General features: G+C 34.5%; 5 protein-coding genes across 6 annotated transcripts; 2 read left to right on the top strand and 3 right to left on the bottom strand.

Annotated features, from left to right (window-relative positions):
* Positions 1–785: 785 nt before the first annotated feature.
* LOC107189489 (cytochrome c-type heme lyase) lies at positions 786–2,943 on the top strand. Of its 2 annotated transcripts, none has more exons than XM_015578028.1 (4): positions 786–963; positions 1,218–1,459; positions 1,556–1,911; positions 1,991–2,943. In XM_015578028.1, the coding sequence occupies exons 2-4, from the start codon at positions 1,232–1,234 to the stop codon at positions 2,226–2,228; spliced, it is 822 nt and encodes a 273-aa protein (XP_015433514.1). In that variant the 5' UTR covers positions 786–963; positions 1,218–1,231; the 3' UTR covers positions 2,229–2,943. The 2 variants fall into 2 exon arrangements, with proteins under 2 accessions (XP_015433514.1, XP_015433515.1); XM_015578029.1 differs by having other exon boundaries at positions 1,206–1,459.
* Positions 2,944–3,868: 925 nt separating this feature from the next.
* On the bottom strand, positions 3,869–4,809 carry LOC107189498 (histone-lysine N-methyltransferase SETMAR). Its single transcript, XM_015578038.1, has one exon. The coding sequence runs from the start codon at positions 4,807–4,809 to the stop codon at positions 4,054–4,056; it is 756 nt and encodes a 251-aa protein (XP_015433524.1). The 3' UTR covers positions 3,869–4,053.
* A 150-nt stretch (positions 4,810–4,959) lies between these two features.
* Positions 4,960–8,445, bottom strand: LOC107189463 (traB domain-containing protein). Its single transcript, XM_015577999.1, has 7 exons — positions 8,377–8,445; positions 6,722–6,984; positions 6,102–6,313; positions 5,911–6,025; positions 5,694–5,830; positions 5,202–5,611; positions 4,960–5,131 (listed from the first exon to the last, which is right to left on the bottom strand). Exons 2-7 carry the CDS (start codon positions 6,975–6,977, stop codon positions 4,960–4,962), a joined length of 1,302 nt encoding a protein of 433 aa, XP_015433485.1. The 5' UTR covers positions 6,978–6,984; positions 8,377–8,445.
* Positions 8,446–11,971: 3,526 nt separating this feature from the next.
* Positions 11,972–19,827, bottom strand: LOC107189474 (DNA-binding protein RFX2). The gene is made up of 17 exons (XM_015578010.1): positions 19,575–19,827; positions 17,189–17,499; positions 16,774–16,966; positions 16,419–16,463; positions 15,958–16,063; positions 15,796–15,895; positions 15,546–15,698; positions 15,096–15,227; positions 14,641–14,822; positions 14,088–14,558; positions 13,897–14,018; positions 13,718–13,815; positions 13,490–13,645; positions 13,200–13,402; positions 12,926–13,079; positions 12,794–12,845; positions 11,972–12,716 (listed from the first exon to the last, which is right to left on the bottom strand). The coding sequence occupies exons 1-17, from the start codon at positions 19,582–19,584 to the stop codon at positions 12,673–12,675; spliced, it is 2,532 nt and encodes an 843-aa protein (XP_015433496.1). The 5' UTR covers positions 19,585–19,827; the 3' UTR covers positions 11,972–12,672.
* Positions 19,828–21,902: 2,075 nt separating this feature from the next.
* Positions 21,903–23,936, top strand: LOC107189495 (sorting nexin-30-like). The gene is made up of 7 exons (XM_015578035.1): positions 21,903–22,068; positions 22,189–22,344; positions 22,414–22,530; positions 22,617–22,781; positions 22,847–23,042; positions 23,125–23,399; positions 23,472–23,936. The coding sequence occupies exons 1-7, from the start codon at positions 21,904–21,906 to the stop codon at positions 23,829–23,831; spliced, it is 1,434 nt and encodes a 477-aa protein (XP_015433521.1). The 5' UTR covers position 21,903; the 3' UTR covers positions 23,832–23,936.
* The last annotated feature ends 119 nt before the right edge of the window (positions 23,937–24,055 follow it).

Raw genomic sequence — 24,055 nt, 5'->3', positions numbered from 1 at the left:
GAGTGTATATACTATAAGTATTTTAATTGAAAAAAAAAAGCACTAAAAAATATCTACATGGCCAGTTTATTTCTACACTATGTTCCGAAACCTTTTACAAGTCCTTAATTCATCGATTCCTTCATTGACCTTTTCAGTTAATAATTCTATGATACTCAACAAAGATGGGATAACAATTTTATACATTATATTATATTAACAATTATATTGTGAATATACGAACAATTGTCAATTGTTACCTTCTTAATTAATATTTCATTTTCTATACCTAATGTTAAATTAAGCAAGACCCGTGGCGCCATCCGCGGCAAAACGCCCAAGCTACTAGCCGATTAGTACCACACTCTTGCTGCTAGATGGCGCCACACAACCATGACTACAAAGGAATGTTTCTTTAAGTAGTAATACAATTGTGAATATGCAGATTTGTTGCATATGCAATAACAATTGTATCGCATTATGCGTTTCTCAATTAATATTTAATTGTTTAATTAAACTAGCTTAGCGCCATCTAGTACCACGAAAGTCATACTATTTCGTTAATAGCTTGGGCATTTCAGCGTGGATGTCGCCACACCTCTTTTCTATCTCAAGCACCATTGAATTCAAAAAATTATTATTAATTAAAAGTACCACGATCGACAATTGATTATGCACAATATCGTGGTGTAAGAAAAACTTATTTTTTTCAGCTGGTGATTTTAGTATTGTTAGAATTAGGTGAACAATTATTTTGTTCAATGATGTAGAACACTGGCTGCATTCGCATGCTCCAGCATGCTCGGAAGAATTCGGAATTCAGGTGTTCCAATTCTTCATAATGCATTATATTTAATTTGTGACGTTCTTTACTTGTCACCAGCCGTTTCAAAACATTAAAAATACTGCAGAGTAACAATAAAAGTGTACTGACAAACAGATAAAATCATCGAAACAACGCTATACCTAGCACGTTAATTGCATGTAAGTGTTGCAACACACATCTGTTTTTTTTTTATGAAACTTTTAATACTATTCTTCGAGAGAACTTATTAATGCATTTTGGAGTCTAGCATTTATGGCGTTCGCATTAAATCTAAAATATCAGTTTTAACAACAGAAGTTACACGTTATTGCATAATCTGTTTATAGGTTATTATGTCGCTATTTATATTAGTGTTATGTTTTTTGTTGAATGAAAAGTTTAATAAAATACTATCGTTAAGCGTGTATTACAGAAAACACAAGGGCAATGGGTAATGTATTGACACCTGCTATGTCAGCAGCCAATGTGTTTATAACTGACCCTGTACAGAAAATTTCAAAGCATGTACACCATAGTGAAATGAATAACCTAGAAGGAGAGCCTCCCCCGGAATGTCCTATGCATAAATCGACTAAGAAAGAAGCACCTCCTAAATATGCTAGTGAATGTCCAATAAATGACATGAGTCAAGATGAAATTAATCCTCTCAATATGGTTTGTATACAATCTGTGTTAATTTCCAACTATGCTATGTCTCCACGAGGACTACAATATATATAATTTAGTATAATAATGTACAATGAATTGCAGATGCCTCCAGCTAATCAACAACCAGCACCCGATCAACCTTTCTCTTTGCCCACAGATAGGCAAGTCTCGACAATACCAAAAGCAACAGCTGAAAATGAATTTTGGGTATATCCGTCTCAACAAATGTTTTGGAATGCAATGTTAAGAAAAGGCTGGCGTTGGAAAAGCGAAGACATATCGCCGAAAGACATGGATGATATAATAAAAATTCATAATGCTAACAACGAACAAGCCTGGCTAGAAGTCCTCAAGTGGGAAGCGCTACATGCAAGAGAATGCAGTACGCCACGTCTTCGTAGCTTTGGCGGTAAAGCCTCGAAATACTCGCCACGTGCCCGTATTCGACATTGGATGGGGTAACTTACAATTCGGATAGGCTGTAAAATCAGTTATTTTCCGGACACATTGCTTATTATGCAAATATTATAATTTTAGGTATGAATTGCCATTTGATCGCCACGATTGGATCGTAGACAGATGCGGAAAGGATGTGAGATACATTATAGATTATTACGACGGTGGTCAAGTGAATGATAAGTACACCTTTGCCTTACTCGATGTACGACCGGCTATGGATTCTTGGGAGAACATTTGGGATCGCATGAAGGTAACATGGTGGCGTTGGAGATACTCTAATGAATCGAAAGAATCAGAACATGCCACCCAAACGTAATAAAACAGAAAATTAGTAATTAAGTAGAACGGAGAAACATTAGCCTCGTAACGACACACTTGTTGTTAAGCCACACGTTATGTTCAAATGATGTACAATTTCAAGACGGGAGGGTACAGGTTGTAATTGTATGTGAAATCTAAAAACATTTACGAATGTTTCAAAGGATCAGACAAGTTCCATGCCTACGATATTGTTAAGTACTTGTACGATAAAAATTATCCATTGTAGCTCGGCATAAAATTTATTGTCAAAGACTGTTAAAATGATATTAGACGCACGTTTCCATTGTTTCCCATAAGACTGTGATTTGCTTCCCAAAAAGCAACTCACATATCTTAAACCAATTGATACGTTATTTGTGACATATTGCGCCTGTGAAACAAAAGATAATAAAATTGTTGAAGATATTGTAACTTTAAAAATAGTTTCTTTAAGCATCGATGAAACACACATTAGGGAGAAATAAAAACTCTGCTCCAAATGTATTAAAGACTCATATTTGTACACATACCGTACCATTTTATTGTCAATATTAAAACTTATTCTAAAGATATGAAAATTCCATGGAATTTGAGTATTCAATGATGTACATCGAGTAAAATTCTATTCTTCTAAAAATACAAACAAAGCCGCAATCAATTGACGTTCCCTTTCATTATTACAACAATATCAAGTTATTTAAACTGACTGGGTACGTTATTCAATTGGAAGATTGAAATGCAAAGTGTTTTATAAATCGTTTACATTAATGACACAAGAAATCTCGACTTTCCTAAATGTTGTTATGTGAAGTAATATTAAATGCGTTACAAAACATTCTGCAATAAATAGTACTCATTAATTGAACCATTATTGAATTGTATATGTCATTTGTATATATATTTGTACAAATATGTATATACTGTATCATTATATGTATAATACATAACATACATAGATTAAAAAAACATTTCATATGTGTACAACATTGAATATTATAAATCAATGCACGTGAAACAATGTTATTCCATCATTAGGAAACTAAGTTGATTACACAGTACTTAATATTTTCATTTTAAATATTAATGTTACCATGCCCTCACGTGTTAAATTGCATTTACTAGAAAACTGTAGTTTCTTAATATTTTTGAATATTGTATCACTATCGAACGTATCTTGTTTTTCTTTAACGAAAAACAAACTTTTTTTTTTTAAACCAACATTTCCTTCATTGCAAATGACTTTTCTCTTTTACCTTCGCAATACAATTGGAAAAATTAGTGTGAAATATCCATTGTTTATTCTAATATCAGTTTAAATGACCATACAAGCAGATATTACTAGAAAATGCAAATACCATGATCGACTGAAGTAATACGATCTGTTTTTCTTTTTTTAAATATTTTCAATTCTATTTAAATTAGGAAGAAACTAAAACTTTTTTTATACGATTGGCACATTAACTTTCTACAATCTATAATACATATGAAAGCATCGATCCAATAATCGACTATCACGTTTAAGTAAGCTAGTGTTAGATACAATTCAATATTCTAATTAAAGTAAACGAGGGTGCAACTTATACAGGTTGTACTGCTTATTCAGACGACAATGAACAGATAACAATTTATTTACAAACTAATAAATAAGTTGTCTTGACCCAACAAAGCAACGAAAGTGCCAATTATACTAAAACGATAATGATACTATTATCAATATTTACGTTCCGAACGTTTAAGAATCTAATTAGAGAGCCATCAGTTTCATTTATGTGTCAGAATTTTGGAAGCACAATGCAGGACACGTTCATCTCAATGAAACACTTGACGGCTTCTAAGTATTTTTAAATAGAATTATGAGGCAAATAACCAACACAGTTACTAGAACCACAAAGACAGGGCGTATCACTGAGTTCATGGACGGAATTAGCAACTCCACCTGCATAGTTAAAGGTTATCTCTTCCCCGATGTCTATGCCCCTAGATGCGAACAAACATAATCGAGGCACTACTCCTTCGACTCTAATAGGTACAAGATTAGCATTTGGTTCACAACTGTGGTTGGAATACCGTCCAATGTTACCAAAATATTTAGGATCTATACACGTAATGATAGTTCGGTTCCCAACATGTTCAGAAACTACTAGAACATAATTCGTATCATTTTTATTTGCTTCTACTCTGTATCGTGCTTCTTCGATACCTATAACTTCACCAGCATATTCACAAATAAATTGACCTTTCTGAATGAATTTAGTCGTAAGCAAACCAAGTCCTTTCTCGCCTACTTTCGATACAACTAAGCAATCCAACGGACCTTTCTGTATCACTCTATTGCCACAGTTCACTCCACAAGTACAGCAACAATTGCATTCGATTATGGGCTCTCCTAATTTTTCATCTAGAATCCGATCGTCGACATAATTCGGAGAACCACGTGTACACGAACAATTGGAGCATGTATCTACGCACAAACAGCCTAGCGAATATACCGATTCGAAATCATCTAAATCTATACCCGGACCTGGTATATTGTTTACTACATACATAACATTTGGTATACTATGCTCATACTCGTCTGCACAAGCAGATGCCTCCATCCTTACCGTAACTTTAGGTCAATAACAAAACCCGAATAAATTTAATAGAGTCTTTAAAAATGTGCAGCATAAAATAAAGAAGAAAATTGGTTCTTTGAAGAAAGATACGTTAGTCCAGTTTGAAGTTCTAGAAATCAAGTTCCAGCTAATTTAATTGTCGCCACTGACCTTTAGTAGTCCTTCGACCGATGATCTGATACATTGCAATGAAATGCCAGAAGGCATCGGTAAAATTTTATACCCTGCGTAAATTACAGCGCTCAGTAACGAGACTTTAATAGTGAATTTCAATATTTTAGTTGACAACGATTGGGGAGGCACTCTGTAAAAAAATAAAAAGTAGAATTGCATTCGTGAACGTTCACCTAGGTGTCCATATCAAGTAAAAGTACCTCATAATAGGTGCTATGTCCGAAGACTTCACTTTTCCCCAATGTTTCGTAATTCCTGCGATATGTCCTATGCCAACAATTCCCACAATTCTGAGTGGCATTGTTCCACTCAAAATATGTTGAAGCTCACATGCTCCTTGAAGAGAATATGTGAGATACAAGTCTCTTTCTGCCATGAAAACTTGCTCTATTACTGGAAATTCCTCTTTTAACTTATTAGTCACATCACCTAATAGGTGCTTTTTTTTACAAACTTCCACGTACTCTTTACTAATGTCACCTTTTAAATTAATTAGGTGCCATCCAATTTTCAGAGTTTGCCTCCAAGACAATGATCTTACAGCACGTGTAATCGTTATGTCGAATGGTCTATCTGCCAATTGAATAATACAGTTTGGAATTGATTTTGCCTGAAGTAATGCAGAATTTACAATTATATACATATTACTGCTCAACCACTAACCTACTAACTAACTAACTATTTTAATTTACCTCTTCAAAAGCTCTACGAAATTCACCACCAGGTGCCATTCCAAGTTGTTTGGAAATTCGTGCTACCATTCTCAGTAATAAGATACGGAACAATCCATGATAGGTCCCGTGTGTCTTTAATGTATCAACAATAGTTTCTACAGAACGGGTATGTATGAATGTTGAAACAAAATGATGCATCGTAAAAACTTTAATAAGTAATTTTAGTAAAACTTACGGTATGTTACATTCTTTGCAGATTTATACATAGTTTCCTCATTAAGTTGCAATATACCAATTCTCGCTTTGCACAATTCGACCACAACTATATGTGGTTGTACAGCTTGAATTATCTTGATTTATAAAAAGATATATATGTTTAATTATCCTTGTTTCTCCAAATTACTAAGCAACCAAAATTCTATTTACCGTGGAAACGTCATTTTGACTCTCAACACTAAAATGCACTGTCCCTACTAAATACAATTTTGCTCCTTTAGGTGTAGTAAGTAATGTCACTGTTTCCGGTAGCCTCTCGTCTATACTAGGATCGTATTCTTTATGACTTAATGCACTGATATCATGATTCTGATTATCACTTTTAGTTTGAGCACTAGAATTTATCCTGGACCCAACATTTTCTAAAGTGAAAAAAATCTTCTTTAAAGCACACAATGTAATGATATTTCATTTTATGCGAATTTTCAACAAATATATCATTGTAATAATAAATTCTTCAATATAAATATTACAACTATTCTATAACTAATAATGATACCTTGATATTTTGGCAATTTTCTTCTATTTCTGTATTGCACTGGCATTTTGAAAGCACTAACGTACTATTGTATTAAGTTCATCCTATAATTCAAACAATGGCCTTATATTGATTTCATTATCATATTAGAAAGACAGAGAGTAAAGGAGAAGGAGAAAGTGATAGAGAAACTTTGTAGGTTTCAAACCTTAGAACGTTAGCTGTTTCAAAGCACCTATCAAAATAATCAAGAGCATAATTATTAAAAAGTATGGTATGTACATTTTACTACCTTCTGCTTCTTTTTCCTTCGCGTTTAGTAAAGTTTCTATTACATTAGATTCATCTTCTGATTCATGTGTTAAATCGGTATTTATTCCAGACTTAATGGCAATTAATTTTCCACTTATACTTTGTGCATCGGATTTGGATTTTGAATTTATATTGTCCCTTTCATTAACTACATAATAATATTTGTCTTCCACAGACATTTGACTTTGAGAAACATTTGAATTTGTATTATCAATGTTTTCCACATTCGATGACATATTGGACCTAATAATTAATGTGCAAAATATAGCAAATTATGCTTTGCCAGCCATTCTGCGGTTAAAAAACATCTTTTACGTTACCATATGGCAACTATAATTAAAGTAAGTAAACAATGTGATTTATTTTCTCCTGTATCATTAGAATCCAATGAACAGGGAAATGTGCCTCGATAGGTAAATGCACACAGGCTTTTTAAATTATAAAATCATTTTAGGCTTAGCTTATTCAATGTACACGTAGTGTTTCGATAACCTCATTATATTAAAATATATAAGGTTGTCTTGATAAAATTGTTTCAATAATCAAAGTGAATAAAACTTTCTCTAAATTATTACAGAATCAAAAATGAAACACGATATCAAGTCATATGAATTTTTTTAAACTTACGAATAAAAATTTTATGTAAAATGCACGGCAATAATGAACACCACTTTTCGATATATCTTTCGAATTACACGTCAGCAAAAATTTTGTACACTATAGAACACACGAAGAAAATCCTTGTTAATCTCTGATTATCGAAGGAACTGATTCATCAGATGTTATTAAATGAAAATTGTAGCTTTATAATTATTCCAAGGTATAAACGACCGACAAATACAGAATCTGTATTACAGATGGCGACATACCAACTACATGTGTACATATAAGTATGTACACATATAGCTATCTCTGACTATTGTCTCACATACACAAAGCATCGATTATTGTTAATTTTCAACTACTTTTTACTGCAGATTTTATGAATTTTACTTTATTCAGCTGACTGATTCATTTCGTTTGTTCATCGCTTTGAAATATATAGTACTCGCATTTCATACTCACTTTAATTTTAATGAGAAATTAAAAATTTTTATAATTACGATTAATTACCGGATAACAGTTATCATAATTTACAATTACGGAAAATTTCACCGTAAATACCATAATTATTTTCTAATGTACTAAATCTCTTTTCGATTTACCGGTTAATTTATATACTACTCATTATTATGAATAACAGTTAATAACTATTGCTACTTGATTGGATGAATTGTTAACTGATGTGAGGAATCGCTATCATTAGAAATCTCCTTGCTTATTAAATATTGAAACTCGCCTTCAGACTCTCATTTAACGTTTTTTTGAGAACTAATTCGTAATTACTTTCTCTTTTATAAATAATAATTAAGATATGTCGGAACGTTCTTCGTAAGATTTGAATTGAAAAAAGTGGCGAAAAGGGAGAAAGAAATTTGATAGAGGACACTACTGACTACGATTTGAATTAAATACGCGCCTTCTACAATGCAAAATACTACTTTCAATTTTCTATTAATAGCAAAATATACCGTGTTGAGGTGGAGTATTTGTTTAACATTAAACATTCGAATGTTAATAAAGCATCACACTTACAATTAGAAGTAAAACACACCTCTGTCTACTGCAATGTCCATTGTCCTCCTCATCGACGCGGCACTGTTCACTTTCAATCACTTCAAAAATTAAGGAAAACTTAATGAAAAGTACGATTCAGATATTATCGAACGCGAATAGATATACATTTAGAGGTATAAAACCAATAATTTTATCCACGACTTTAAGAACAATGAGAATCTCAATTTGATAACGGACACGGACACTGAACAGATGTTGCGTAGTCACCGAATGGCGCGAGACTGACCGCGTACCTGGCTGTACCCGGGTACTTTAAAAACCAATGGTACGTTGGAAGGTTGGGAAGTATAAACATTTACATGTGTAGAGGTAAGTGCGGTCTTATTAGCATTTGACGGTCGATTGGAAAATTCCGAGAAATTGCTTACAAGTTTGGGACTAAATGGATTTAATGACCACGAATACCATAAATTTTCCAACAGAGTTAAACATTTAAAAATTTTGTAAATTTCGTTACGTTCGATTAGATGCTTCCATGTATAAATATAAATTGTCAAAATCACAGAATTATGAATATCTATGGATGTACAAAAATCTTCATAACAAGCACAGACTTACAAGTTTTAAACATATATTTATTATTTTATTTGTTTTGTGATCCGCACATTCACACAGTTCTTACAGCTTTTTAAACTCGCATAATTTTATATAAGTTATCATTTTGAGCTGCATTCAGTAAAAATAATGTTATTTAAGCGGCAATGAATGACACTCGATTTGTGCAAATCTGGAGGTATCAAAATATCTTCTATACGTCATAAGGAAAACGATTCGATCATTCCTCTAGCGCGACAGTATTCCTCAAGTTTCCTAGTTCTTCTCTCTCTTTTTTTTTTTCATTCGTGTTACCAGTGTCCATTCTTAACAACATTGTAAATTTTTTTTTCTCGTGTGTCTTACAAGTGGAAATATTTAAGGCCTTCTTCCGCAACATAGGAAACCATGATAAGTTTGATTTTTCATTTTGTCAACAACAAGACTACAATTGCTTGCACCTTGTGATAATTGTGAAACTTACAAACAGCAATCCTACCTAAGAATACAGAACAAGTACAGAAGAATATAGAATTGTGCGATGACATTGGATTCGTTTATTTTTACTAATAGGATGCATCCTTCTTAATTTTGATTTTGAAACTGAGTTATTCTGACACACACATTTCTATATTCAACTGTTCTCGTTAACACTCCACATGACTTCTCATTGACAAGAAAAAGAAAAAAAAAGAAAACAGAAATTTCTTAGAAAGCCATTCTTACACTAAGTACACATAGTTACCATTAATCTTTACATGTATAAGCTCATTATAGTTATGGAAATATTTTATCATTTTTGTTTGCACAAATAATACATGCGCAATGGTCGATGTACTGTGTGATACTCTCAATCCCTGTTTCTCGACTTATGTCTACGAAGTTTGACTAGTACGCGATACTTTTTTTTATACAATAAATAAACATTTATCCTATTTTTGTTAAAACTATCTGCGAATATCGCAATGCAATAAATTTGATCAATGTTTAGTACCCTTTATTATGATCTTCGATATAGCAAATTATAGTTTGGAAGAAATTTTTCGTTCAACGCATTTTTGACATAATATTCTTATAGGTACAACGCATACATTTTCTTCCAAACCTATGAAAGTTTGTTTGCATTTGAGGGCTTTAAAAAACTTGTTCCTTCTCTTCGCTTAGCTAAAAATAAAACACCATAAAAATTGAATAGCTTTGCAAAGAAGCCCAGAAGGAAGAGCATATTTTCTTTCTTTCGTTTGTTTTTGGTCGTTTGGCGTCGGAAGCTTCTTATACATTCTCTTTGTGTATAATTAAAGTAGAGTAAAAAAATGTTCGTTTTTTTTATCTTGTATGAAATAAAAGGCACCAAGTTTTGCCAAACATCTAGTTTGTTCATAGGAGTTTATATCTTTCGATTTAATTAAGTGTTAACTAGGTGCAGGTATCTTATAATAAGATCTGTTCCTTTGCTTTGTGCCTGTGACATTTAACGTCTAAATTTTACGGTCGTTTCAGACAATTCGTGTGTTCTTGCATATTAAAGTTCAATTAGTTTTCAATCGCGTGTGTCGTATTATTCATTAAACTTGGAGAATGGTCTATACAGCGGTATTTTGCAATAGAAAATACATTTATAACATTGATTCTGCATCTCAAAGAATTCACATGCGATTCGTAACAATTTCAAATAATTCTTTTGACATATTCATTGTGAAATACCCAATGGTAATTGCTGCAAAAGTAACTAACTGTATATACACATACTGTATTTCAGGAAATACAAATTTTTATGCACAATGCAAGTTTACTTAATTTCAAGTTCTTGAACAAGTCCTTATTAAATAAGTATTCTGACATTCGTTTATAACACAATAAGCAGGTTTTTGGAGAATAGTTAAAGTAATACGTGTCGATTTCATTGAAACTTTGTACTTATTTAAAAAGATATGATAGTATGTATGTATATATATCTTCACTCGTGTTGTTCGTCACATGAATCAAATACATTATATACAATTACATAAAAGTATAAATATATAAAATATGAAAAATTTAGGGACTGAACAACTTTCTATTGAAACAGAAAATACTGCATACAAAGTTTTAATGAACCTGCAATACATAACAGATTATATTCTCTTTCGATCAATTTAAATTAGAATACAAGTCTTTTGGTATATTATAAATAAAAAATAGCCACTGTATCATGCATTTTTTTATGTGCAGGCGTGGCTACAAAATAGACAGTCGTAATTAGATGTAATAATAATAAATTATTAAATAATTCACGAAAACAGCAGCATTGGAATGCTGCGCATAAGATGAAAACAAAAATGTTACATATGTTTTCAACATTCAAAACAGCTTAAATACTTTGACATACTTTTTGCCAAGTTTCCTATACGTATAACAAAAGGAATATAACGTGAAATTCACAATACAAGCTTAAACCTAATACTTTATTATACAGAAGAGTTACTCGAGTGTCTACGAATATAAAACATATATCGACACAGACTCTTTTATAGTAAATATATTAAAATAATTTAAATGCAAAGCATGTTTGCAGACACTCACAGCTTCTACTGTGTTACAATTTGCAGTTTCGTTTTTTCTCCCACCTCCCCCCCCTTTTTTTAAACTTCAACAATTGTGCACTTTCATCTACCTGTCACACCGTTTGTATATGTACATTTAATGCAAGAACCATAATCTATATTCTATCAGTAAATTAAAACGATTGCATTATATATATCGTTACACCCAATATTTTTCCAGTGCTGCCTTTTTTTGTACTATTCGTTTAAAAATACTGAAAGAATATTGTATGGAGTGTAACAGACGGCTTACAACAGAATTCTTTTATGTAACTCCACGTATAATTAATAAGTCACGTTAAAAAATATGAATGTTCGAAATATCTAAAACTCGTACAATTATACAATTATAGTGATCTAATTTGCATCTGCTTCAGTAGGAATATTCTTTTATTTTCTTTTTTTCTTTTTTTTTGACAATACCATCGGCAGGGCGGATTTCATTAAACGTTACTCAAGTATTTGTGCAAAATAGAATCCGTCGATATGAGAATACATTTTTTTGCACAAACTGAAGTTTACTACTTCAAGCTCACTCGATTTTATTTTTACGTAACATTCCATTCAAGTGAAACTCATAGACATCTCATAAATAAAATATTTAAATAATACAAAACGCGGGATAACCTTTTATATAAATCAATTCAATTTACTAACATAAATAAATAAGTACTACTACATATTTCACTAAATTCATCGAAGTCTCGACTTCGGGAAACGTCGTCGAAATAAGAAAACTAAATCGAGCAAGCTTTCGATATTATGTATATGCTATAGGGGCATGATAAATTCATGGTCCCATATATTTTTCAAAGATGTCTCGACTAGAAGATACATTAACATACTAAACATCGTGCCAGCGATACCTTACACTTGAATTATAATGCTTCCTTGTACGAAACAAGACTGCAGTACATATTCCTACATGTTATATCACACAGACTTACTTAGTTTGTATATATCCTGGGCGTTATGTAAAAATCCTTCCTTTGTTAAGTCATAATGCGACAAGATCTCGTTCTTATACAAAATTATAATTTATGGGACTAGTGTGTTAGTAGGCCTGCATGCTCTTGTGCTAACGTTTCCCTCTCAAGTGCTACTGGTTTACTTGCAAACTAGGGGCGTAGGCACGCAGTTAGCTTAGTTTCATACGCTTTGGTTGATTTGTGTTTGATGTATCTGAAAAACCAAAATATTTTTCCTCAAGTTAAAATACTCTTTCAGAAATTAATACGAGTGACAAGAAAATAAGTCACCTCCGTTAGAAGTCGCGCCAAATACATTGACTAAAGAGCAATTTTGACTCTTCTGAAAGGAAATACAATTCACCGTTGAAGAACAGAATAATAAAAACATAGATGTAGAACTATTTAAAAAAAAATACATACATCTCCCATAACAGCTATTGGAGTTGTTCCTGTGGCAATTGCTACTTGGTGTTCAATCAAGTAGAACATGTATTCATCGTATAATAACCGAATGAGGTGAAAAGACCCAAAGCTAGCTGCACTCCTTAAAGTGAGGTCACGAATAACCATAGAGCTGTTCAACAAATAGTAGATATAATCAATTAATTATATTAATATACTTATATGAATTATAAGTTATTAAGTCTGTAACATACTTATATGAATTAAGTACACGTATGCTTGATATATGTACCTGTAAAAGGACCACTTGAGCAAAAATTGACGCGCAGCCTTTGCAAAGGTAGGTTTCTCTTCGAATGGTTTAAGAACTTGCGTCACGACACTCTTCAACCAAATCGCCCAATCTTCCAATGAATTTTGTTGTTGCAGGGTTACTTTAAAATCTGCCTCCAAGCGTTGCACCATTGCATAATCGCACTGACAAACCCACGAAGCCTAAAAGCAATGTACTCGTGTATTCCGTATATAGCTCTAACTCGTACCTAAACGTAATTTTCATTCATTTAGTGCCAGTATGAGTACCTGTTCTTGTACATTATGAAAATCAACACGGTTCAGATCCGCCAACATTTGATTTATTTGACTAGAATTTTGAAGAACTGCACGTGCGGCTTGAGCAAGGTGGTTCAGAGACGTGTAACGCCTTAGTGTCTGAGCAAACGCAGATACGGCGGTCAACTGAAATTAAATTTGCTTATGCAGAAGTAGCTTTCGAACGTACAAATGCATGACAAGTTGATTCAACAGTACCTTTATTTGCGTCATTTCTTCCGGACAATCAGCCATTGCTGACGTTAGCCACGATTCTAATCCTTTTGCAAAATTTCGAATAGACTGTGTCAACGAACCTAAAACATGGAATATTAATATTATTACAGAATAGGTTCAAAAACACAAGTGCGCACCAGCACTGAATTGAGATAACTCACTTGGTATAGGTCGTAATACATTTGGCATTAGTACTTCGACCAAGTTCTGATAAAATGTATAGTCAACTTTTCTAATGAAATCTTGAACTTCGGAACACTTACACATCTGATACAGTTTGGTTCTAGGTATGCAATAAATTCAATTAGGATGGAGTTCACTTAAGAAAAGGAATTTCATTTAAAAATCTTACTTCGATAAATATTTCTCTTCCTCGCACTCGTCACCGTTATTATTATCCTGGCTACGCCAAAATTCTCTCCACAGGCTTTCCACGGTAGCGAATTCAAAATTGAGAACAGCATCCAGAAACGCTTCGCAATGTTCCCTGTATATACTCCGAAACGTGTCGATATCTTCTAACGTACAATCCTCGGGCAGAGACGAACCATGGCCAACGATTATTTCGGGAAATTCTGGAATTGCACCGCTCGCTTCGCCGAGATACTGATGGTACTGCGGCGGTGAAGTGTTTGACGTGATATTTGTATTTGAATGCGTATTATTTTCATACGTAGTGTCTTGCTTTTGGTTTACAAATTTAAATCGCTTCGTTTGAGAGTTTGCGCTTTGTTGCTGACGAGGTGTTCCATCCTCATTTAACATTACCAGAGGAGAACTCGGTTTCACTCGAATCCCATAGTAATGATATTTTGAATTTCCTCTGTTACAAAGTACAAGCAACCACAATGTATTGTTAGGTTACAATGTTAACTGTATTTATATGACAAACGTGAGATTTTTACCTGGTGCCTAACCGTCTGGTTCTTAAACCCAAAAAGACAGAGCGAATTAATTTTCCAAAGCTTGCTGCGTTCACAGGGTCTAATTTATTTTCAGAACAATGACGCAGGTAATGATTATAAAGGGTTGATCTTGGGAGAGAGACACCATCCGCTGTTTCATAATTTTCAAGCAACCAGTGAACCTAATTAAATAACAGTTGATTGCATTTCTGAAGATAGAAAGGAATTCCATTTTCTCCCTAACTACAATACACATTATGTATAATACAAAAAAGTATTTAACACAACACTACGTTACTACTTTCGAACGTATTCCCTGTATTACTATAGGAATATGAACGAAATCTTGAATTTATTAAGCAAAAGCATCCCTAAGGAAGTTGTTATTTCTGATAAACGTGCTGCAAAAACTTAATGTATGATGAAGCCTTTAATAGGGATTGTGATCAGCTTACTGTTGCTTGGGAAACTCTAGTAGCATGCGTCATGTTTGCTGCCGCAACTGCAGCATCTTCCACGGTGACAGTGGTACCTCCTGCATTACCGCTGATCAAGTATGCCCCTCCACCCCCGCTAACCACAGTTTCCTATCAAACAACCCAAGATACCAATAGCTCATTAAACCCCAAGTAGGAGATACACCGTTTTTTGGTTACAAATTTTACATATGCCGAAGAAAAATAAAATGTACACTTTAAACAGGTATAATTTCAATCCAAATTATCATTCGTTCATCGGTACGAAAATTTAGTATCAAATAAACACCGCCATTTCCATCCCTTCATGATCATGCAGGGCTCTTCCATGCCTGTGATTTCCGAAAGATTACTCACGAAAAGGTAAGTCAAATATAAAAAATAAAAGCAGTTGCAAATTAGAATTGTAAACATGCATCAGCATCTTACCGCATTCTCCGTTTGTGGACTAGCTCGTGCAGCAGCTGTTATTAATGCGTGAGCAGTAGGATCGCCATCCACGACGCTTTGTTGAATCAGATACGTGCCGTTGCCCTGAGATAATAGCTGTCCTGTCGTCGAATTCGAACCTTGACCAGTGACCTATATTCACAGAATTATTATATGGTAACACATCGAGACTAATATTATGTGCTTCTGTCACATTCATTAGTATAAGGTCAACATTTTCATAAATTACCTGTGCATATGTCACTGGCGTAGATGCTGGTGTGTAATATTGACTCGAAGCAGGAGTGTACATTGCTCCTGTTTCCCCAACAGCGTATACAGGATATGTCCTACAAATACGAAAGTTATAAAACTAAGTAGCAGTAGACATTATACGTATCTCTGTACTTACATCTGACCATTCGTCGGTATATACGTGGAACCATCCCCCTCAACATATTGAACATAGGTAGGGTGAGAGACTGATTCGGACCCCACTGCCTCTGGCTCACCTGATACTGAAACAAATGTGGCAGATATTAGCTTATATACGGAAAATAATCCTGTTATCCGAATGAAGCTTGACAAAATGCACACAACACTTAAGTATTGCAGAATTATACATTACTAAAAAGGTTTACTAAAACAAATTCTTACACTCTTGAAATGTAATCATTATATTCGAATATTTTTGTTTAATTTTTTTTTATCTAGTATCATATTATATTCCTATAACTGTACTTCTGTAAATAATTCCTCGATACATGCAGAACGAAGCGTGATCGACAAAAAGTTTTTTGTAATTCTATAGATACGCTGGATTTTGTATTCGTAAAGAAGAATAGTGGCATGCTGATTATATTCTGCCCTCACCTACTGCCGTTGTGAGGGACGCGTAGGATGGTGAATCACTGGTGCCTAGTGTAGTCAGAGTAGAAGAACAGAGGTGCATGTTTTTCGGCAGCATGGAAAGGGCCAAATCTCTACTCAAACACTATAATTTTTCAAACTGATCCTGATACTCACCCTTAACAATAAACGACTTAAAAGAAGTCTTTCAACTACTTATATTAGTAAGTTCTTCTGTTAATGTGTATTATGTACACTAATTGTTATTACACTAATTTTTCAAATTTATCGGGCGTTCGGATGTTTATAATGAATAATAATTTTGCATCTAACACAGATGAGATAAAAATTAAATGGATATGTTACATTCAAACCTCACCTGTAACAGTGATGAAATGTGGAGAACCACTGACAATAGTGCCAGCCGATGTGGACGCAGAGTCTGAATCGACAATAGTGTGCTGACCCGAATGTGTAGTGTTCACTACAACCTGTGCTGTAACATGCGCTGGAGTACCTGTTGAGCCATTGGAAGAATCTGCAGATGTGTCAAGTGGATCCTGCACCAACAACTAAATTATTATTTATAGTATGCATGTCCTTTGGATCAAATGGTTCTGTGCAATGATAAAAATGTATTAAAGAGAGAATGAATTCAATAGTATCTAATTAACATATAAGATGAATTTTCTCAAAACATATAATATAGATACATGTAAAATTGTAATTGTTTACTTTAATAGTCAAAAGTCTTTTTAATAAGAATGGAGTTATTATAATATAATGCAACAAACCTGTATAGGTTGTAGATTGTTTGGGCTGGAAGGATCAGGGCTCGTAACAACAGTGATAAGTTGCTGTCCCCTTGTAGATTGACTCTGTGCTGCACTACCACTGCCACTGGAACTGGAAGTGGTAACAACAACGACGCTTGGCTTAGGTTCCACCCCCACTGTTGCAGAGTTACCCCCACTGTTATTAGCTCTGGCGGATGCTGCAAGGGCATACTGGGCTCCCGTCGTAGTCATGGTAATCACTCCTTCACTTCTCTCTGCTCCCACGATATCACCACCACTGCTACCTGTCCGTTTCTGAAGGGAAGGGTCTGTAACATATACGTACAACCCACACAAATGTAGCAAATATCAATAATGTCTTCCAACAGACTTGATGTATGAACCGCTGGTATAATATCTGCTTATAAATCTTTATGAGAAATAATTGTCAGACAAAATGGGTTTATTGATAAGTTAAAGAAACAAAATTACCACTAAACATGTTATACAAAGTAACAAAAACATTGGAAAATTCTGAAATTAGAGTAAGTAAAGAAAATACGTTTTTTTTTATTAGATATAAATTTTCTGCTTTCTATAATAACTCAATATAATCTGCACAGGGTATGCTGGCCCACACTATTATATCATAACAATCATCTATAAATATGCAATAACTAGGAAATGAAAAAAAAGTACGGCATTAAATGTATCGAAATTTTATTATTATTATCATCAACGAAAGCTTAGTAACATATAATAAAAAGCGGCGATACCTATATAAATCGGACTGTTAGATATACTGCTGTATTAGTGCACCCTAACCTACATAAAAAAAAAAACGATTGGCCACGTAATTTCTCGCAGGTGTGTGCAGAATTCAATAATCTAGAGATCAAAAGAAAGCCCCGAGAAGGTTCCAATACGAACGAAACACGTCATTGTAGGTCTAAACGTGTAATATATTAAGATGTGTTGGTACATCCTGTACCTGTTGGGGTGGCAGGTACCAAACACAATGTTTCAAAGGGACGAAAACTAAAGGGAGAGGGGTGATAGGTAAAATGCATTGTACGCGTGACTGGACGTATAAAGCCCTTTTTCCAGAGGGTTGCAGGTATCAGTAGAAAAGGTCAGATCATAGATGCAATTAGAGAGCATTAAGCCCCTTCCCAGTGGTAGTAATACATCTCACAATTAGTCCAAAAGTTGCTGGGAGGGATAAAGTTTTACAGCTGCAGAAGGGTGGGAATTTTAAGTGAATATTTTACCAAAGAGATTACAAACTTCATTAGTTAAATTTTTTGCAATTTCTTTTTCCCTTCTGAATCGTATTTAAATTTTATACAAGGAAAAAAGGAAATGTATTTTGTATAATTCTTGCTTAATACAAGGCTCTGTGTCATTCTGTGAAACAGTAATCATATTGAAAAGCATATTGTGTGTGCACCTGGCCACTGTTATGCATGGCTGATGCTTGGGACTGCTCTGCATACCTCATCTATTTTACCTTGCATGCATATGCCCTATTCTTTTACTATTTTTTCTGAAACATTTATACAACTAAAAATTTATTGAAAAGGGTATTAATTTTATTGGATAGTTATTGAAAGGAATAGATTTAAGTTCATTTTAATAATCTATTGACGATTGAATGTTCAAGCATAGCTACTTTAAAGCTATGCACTTTCTTCATGCCTCAAGAAATTCATTCATGTAATTGATAAGCCCATTTTAATTAACAGCTATGGAAGCTTCCAAATATTAGATACCCTATGGATGAGGGGACACAATAAAATCGCTAAAGCGTGACTCAGTAGGGGAATATAGAAAGAAGAAATCTGCAATGGTTTCCTCCCATCATGATAGTAGGTACAAGGAATTTATTATCCCTTGGTACAAGGATATTAAAAGAAAAACAGTTCAAGTGAAAAATTACAACATACATTATTCATTTGGCCTGTAAATTTAACACAAACTTTTGTACGGCATTAATCTTTTTATGTTTTCACGTAGCTTCCAAAATAATTAAATTCATATATTACAAATCAGATAAGAGTCAATGTAATGCAAACAGTTGAAATTGAAACTATATAATGAAAAGCTCAACATTGTTAAATACATGATGACAAGGTATTCCCAGACCAAGAATACGAAGTAATTAATAAACGACCGGTAAACTCCTTGACTGTGAGTACCTAGATTAAACTTATACATCTATTAACTGTCACCAAACTAAATACGTATTGCAGATGATAACCGAGCGTTCCGAAATCAGAATTCGACCTGTTCGTGCACGAATATTTCTTCGAGAGCGTGAATCGCGAATGAAAAACGTAGCATTCGAATAAATAGTAGCTACGATCGTAACGGAGCATGATTTATACATCTTTTCTTTACTCACCTGTCTTCATGAATGGCGTGTACTCTGAATACGACGCCCGGGCGCACTTGCGCGGCCGAACGTGTCCCCCCGCGTATTCCGGTCAGGCTTTTCCCGTTCAAGGAATAACCGTGCCTGTCACCCAGGAAACCACGCGGACAGCCGAGCCACTGTGTAAGCGAAAAAAAACGGAACAGCCCACTCCGACAAACCTGTATATTTTGTTGTCGACGGCTAGTCGGAGTGTTAGTTGTCTGCTGCTGCGGTCTCCTTGGCTACGGCATCACTGCTCGCGTCACAACCAGTGCCGTACAGGGTACTTGTCTGTTAGGGTGCAATGCATTGGCGTAACTAGGTAGGGGTCAAGGGGGTCTGCCCCCCCCCCCTAAGAATGCGAACTGGTGCCCCCGTCCAGAAATTAATGAAATATGTAAAAAAAAAAAACATTCGTTAGTTAATAAAATCAATTGAAGGTCCGGATACAATAAGGAAACTAGCGCTCGAGAATGCGAAAAATATTTTGGCAAAAGAAAAACAGCAAATTGAAGCTTATATAGATTTTAACTGCAGGTATTTGTACGTAATATATTCCTGCTTTTAATCAATCTCCAATTTTTTTTATTTAAGAGTTATGTTTATATCTTTCTATTCTTAGTTTTAGTGTTAGAATAAATATGTAAATAATTATTATAAAATATGTAACTTTATTTTGTGCAACCCATGTAGATGGTATAAAATACATGTGTCTGATGGGGAGTGTTCTGGGCGAAAGTCAGGGGACCTAGCCTCCTCAGATAAAAATCCTAGTTACGCCAATGTTGCAATGTCCCCGACGATAAATGGAAGGTTCAATATGTTCAGAATACAGTAGTCTAAATAGCACTGGATCTTTGAACGAGCTAATATCATGGCAAAGGATGCATTTCTGAGATCAGTATATTTGGAGACAATATGACACGACTATGATATGATACGATCTAGCACACGCTGTGAATAGTCGCGTGCGAACGAAGAGCGCCCTTATCATAGAGGGGATAGTAGTGAGTAACTAATATGTATATGTATACAGGGGGTAAATTTACTAGCTTACTATCAGTTAAAAGGGCATTTTTAATAGTAAGATCGTGTGATTACGAATAATTTAGAAAAGTGAATACCCTACGAGTAGCTTGTTGTGAAATTTGAGAAAGTGATTTAAAAGTCATTTTAAAAAAATCAGAACCTTGAAATACAATTCGTGTAATTTTTACTAGACTTTTGATACGGCACTGAGTAACGTCGTGAGTGTCCCCCTTTTTGCTTCGATAGGCAGTCAAACGTTCGATTAAATCGTTGAAATCAGAATACTGATTTACAGAGGTACTTAATTTCATTTTTAACAAGGTATCCGTAGATTAAAAACAATAAATGTTCTAAATCGAGGTCATATTTGATTTGTATGTGAGCTCTCTTTTGTGCGTGCGCAATGGCATATTAATGCGCACACCCGCATGACACCCATCAGCCGCATTATGATACTCCTTTTGCTCCAATAAATATAATTTTTCTTATCAATCATCAATTTTCAGTAACTTGAATGTATTCGATAAGTTAAAACATCATTCCTGATTGATTTTAATGTCCGTTCAGTACATTCGAATCGAGTAACCAACCAGTAAATAACACCGCGCTTTCGTACGGCGCATTATTTAAAATCATCGAGGTATACGAAATCCGTGAATTATATTAACTTATGGAATGAATTGTTAGACACTAATGCATCAGAAGAACAAATAAACTGAACCAACCTGTCTGAAATTGTTAAACGCATAATATTCTATGATAAGAAATTTAGAAAAACTTTGAGGACTGTGACTTATATTTTTAAATGAACTTACTCGCCATCGGATTTTGTGAACGGTAGTAAATAATAGGCAACGAAGATTCTTCCGCCATCATAATGGAATATCTCTTGGAAAAACTGGAACTGTACTCGTCATTTTCCAACCAGTTCATCACTCGTGCGAACCGTTCGAATTCTTGATCGCGGGAAAAAAGTATCGTGTGTATCCCAGAGATACGGTTTCTACGGGGGCAAAATATTTGCCTTTTTAGAAGAAGAAGAACGTGCGGTTTCTCTTCGAAAAAAGGCGGGCACATCGTGTTTACGCGACACAGCCCACTAAATCTATCACATGTTAGGTTAATTGTAATTTTTATTAACGAATAAATACGTTTCTATCAACGTAATGTAATTATACCTGAAGTTTTCCTAATTGTTTTCCCGAAACTATAATCGATGCGCGTATATCGTAATGCTGCGCATTGTGACGCAGTATCGTCGAAGCTCTGTCCGGTTGACAGTTCGAAGATGATGACTTCTTCGGAAAACGAAGTTGGAATTCTAGGTGAAAAAGCTACGGAAGATTCCGCGATTTTAGAAGTAAGTACGATGGCAGTTGGTGGTCTTATCAAACAAGAAAGCTGCGACGCGGACTTCCTCTCGAATTGCAGCACTTCTATGGAAGGTTCTGTGGTAAGATTATAACCTGAAACTTCTTTGACAATCACGTTAATTGTCAAAAGTTGGGAATAATGTTCCACTTGGATGGATTCGTTGAAAACTAGTAGTAATGTTGTAAAATCAATCCTTTAGATAGCATCCCCTTCTATCGATAGTTTTTCTACTTTACCCGAACAAGAGATATCAGACTTTCAAACAGACTCCAGGGATCTACAGGTGAAAGTAGACAATCCACAGAAGCATCTTGAAACGCTTGAAACTTATATTACTTTTCGTATAACAACAAAAGTAAGTTCGAGTTAATTTCTGATAGATTGTACGAAAAGATTGTTTAGTAATGTTCCTATATTATTTCAGTCTACCAGGCCAGAATTTGAAGAGGGAGGATTTGAATACATTGTCCGAAGGAGATACAATGATTTTATTTGGTTGAGACAGAAGTTAGTGGATTCATATCCAACGCATATCATACCAGTAAGCTGTTACATATTGCGGAAGTAGATGATTAGAATTATCTCAAACTTTTTGAAAAAGATTGTATCTTAATTTTCTTATTACAGCCAATGCCTGGTAAACATACCTTACTAGCTCAGCTAGATCGATACTCCAAGGAATTTATCATAGCCCGTATGAAACTGTTACATGTATTTCTTAATAGAGTTGTTAACCATCCTATACTTAGCTGTGACAAAAATTTGTACATTTTTTTGACCACTAAACCTGCTGTGAGCATATCACTTCATTTTGTTACTTAATATACTTTCAGATATTATACTTTCTCTCATTCTAGGAGTTCCTTATACATCGTAAAAATCGTGCAAATGTGCTTGTCAAAATGACTGATTCCTTACAAAATATAGCAAGCACATACACCATGAAGCAGCATCACTTTGAATTTGAACAGATTAGAGACTACTGTACAGCCCTTAGTGAGAAATTAGCAACTATAGACAAAATAAATCATCGTATACATAAGGAGAGGCAAGGTATTTTAACAAAACCTTAAGTTCTTACATACCATGAATATGTATGGCTATTATATCAAACATTTGTATTATGTTACATTAGACTATTTGCTTGAGCTGCATCTACTGCACCCGATATTCACCTTATGGGCAACTTCTGAGCCAGAACTTGCCCCTATTTTATTAGCAATCGCCAAAGCTATAGAATTTAATGCAGTGGCTCACCAAAAGCTTCTAGAAAATGTTCCGCATGAAGAGCGAGAGTACATTTCGTATATAGATGCAGTCAAGAGTGCTCTGTCTCGGCGTGATTCGATGCAAATTGAATACGAAATGACTGTGGACGATTTGACGAAGAAAAGATTTGAAAAAGATCAGGTAAGCGAATCGAATGGTACAGCTTCAACTCGGATTCTGTAATAGCTTATAATATCTTAATCGTTTAAACAGTTAATGGGGCTCACAAGTGGCACAGCCTTGACGCAAAATTGGGGTGGATCGTTGTGGAAGGCAGAGTCACGTGACGAAAAATTGGAAAGACTGGGACTGGCAATTCCGAGGTTAGCCAAACAAGCGGAAGTGTTGCAAGATCGCGTGGAATGCGCGAATGAAAATTTGCGTAGTGATTTACAAAGATGGAACATGGAGAAACAGATGGATCTGAAGAATATGCTAGTCACTATGGCCGATCGACAGATTCGGCATTACCAGCAATGTATGAACGCGTGGGAGGAAATTCTCACCGGTTTAAAGTTAGACGGAATTGGATCTGATGTTAGTGTAGGACCGCCGATTAAAATACCAGTTTGAACAACAACAAACCCTATTTTCACATTTGGACACATGTACACACCGTAAACACTTCATGAATTTATGAAGGTAAAATACGTAAACCACAATGCATCTGCCATTAATGACGACATCTTTATTGCAATTAAGGAACTGACCTTACCAGCTTCTTCGATGTCATTGCTTCAGCAATTAAATAACTTCGCCTCTTAAGTTTTAAATGTTCTTTGTTAATCGTATATATA

This window comes from Dufourea novaeangliae, unplaced genomic scaffold, assembly GCF_001272555.1.
Source record: "Dufourea novaeangliae isolate 0120121106 unplaced genomic scaffold, ASM127255v1 scaffold163, whole genome shotgun sequence".
Lineage (NCBI taxonomy): Eukaryota > Metazoa > Arthropoda > Insecta > Hymenoptera > Halictidae > Dufourea > Dufourea novaeangliae.
The sequence above is the reverse complement of the archived record's forward strand: the minus strand, read 5'-3'. Positions and strand labels throughout refer to the sequence as shown.

Coding starts and splice junctions, on each gene's coding strand:
- LOC107189489 (XM_015578028.1), top strand. CDS start 1,232: ATGGGTAATGTATTGACACCTGCTATGTCAGCAGCCAATGTGTTTATA. Junction 1,460..1,555: donor AAATTAATCCTCTCAATATG/GTTTGTATACAA, acceptor AATGAATTGCAG/ATGCCTCCAGCTAATCAACA. Junction 1,912..1,990: donor CGTATTCGACATTGGATGGG/GTAACTTACAAT, acceptor TTATAATTTTAG/GTATGAATTGCCATTTGATC.
- LOC107189498 (XM_015578038.1), bottom strand. CDS start 4,809: ATGGAGGCATCTGCTTGTGCAGACGAGTATGAGCATAGTATACCAAAT.
- LOC107189463 (XM_015577999.1), bottom strand. CDS start 6,977: ATGTCATCGAATGTGGAAAACATTGATAATACAAATTCAAATGTTTCT. Junction 5,831..5,910: donor TGCAAAGAATGTAACATACC/GTAAGTTTTACT, acceptor CCCGTTCTGTAG/AAACTATTGTTGATACATTA. Junction 5,132..5,201: donor GACATAGCACCTATTATGAG/GTACTTTTACTT, acceptor ATTTTTTTACAG/AGTGCCTCCCCAATCGTTGT.
- LOC107189474 (XM_015578010.1), bottom strand. Junction 15,228..15,545: donor GTCCACAAACGGAGAATGCG/GTAAGATGCTGA, acceptor GTTGTTTGATAG/GAAACTGTGGTTAGCGGGGG. Junction 14,019..14,087: donor GAAGAGAAATATTTATCGAA/GTAAGATTTTTA, acceptor TTGCATACCTAG/AACCAAACTGTATCAGATGT.
- LOC107189495 (XM_015578035.1), top strand. CDS start 21,904: ATGATGACTTCTTCGGAAAACGAAGTTGGAATTCTAGGTGAAAAAGCT. Junction 22,531..22,616: donor ATCCAACGCATATCATACCA/GTAAGCTGTTAC, acceptor TTCTTATTACAG/CCAATGCCTGGTAAACATAC. Junction 23,043..23,124: donor TATACATAAGGAGAGGCAAG/GTATTTTAACAA, acceptor ATGTTACATTAG/ACTATTTGCTTGAGCTGCAT.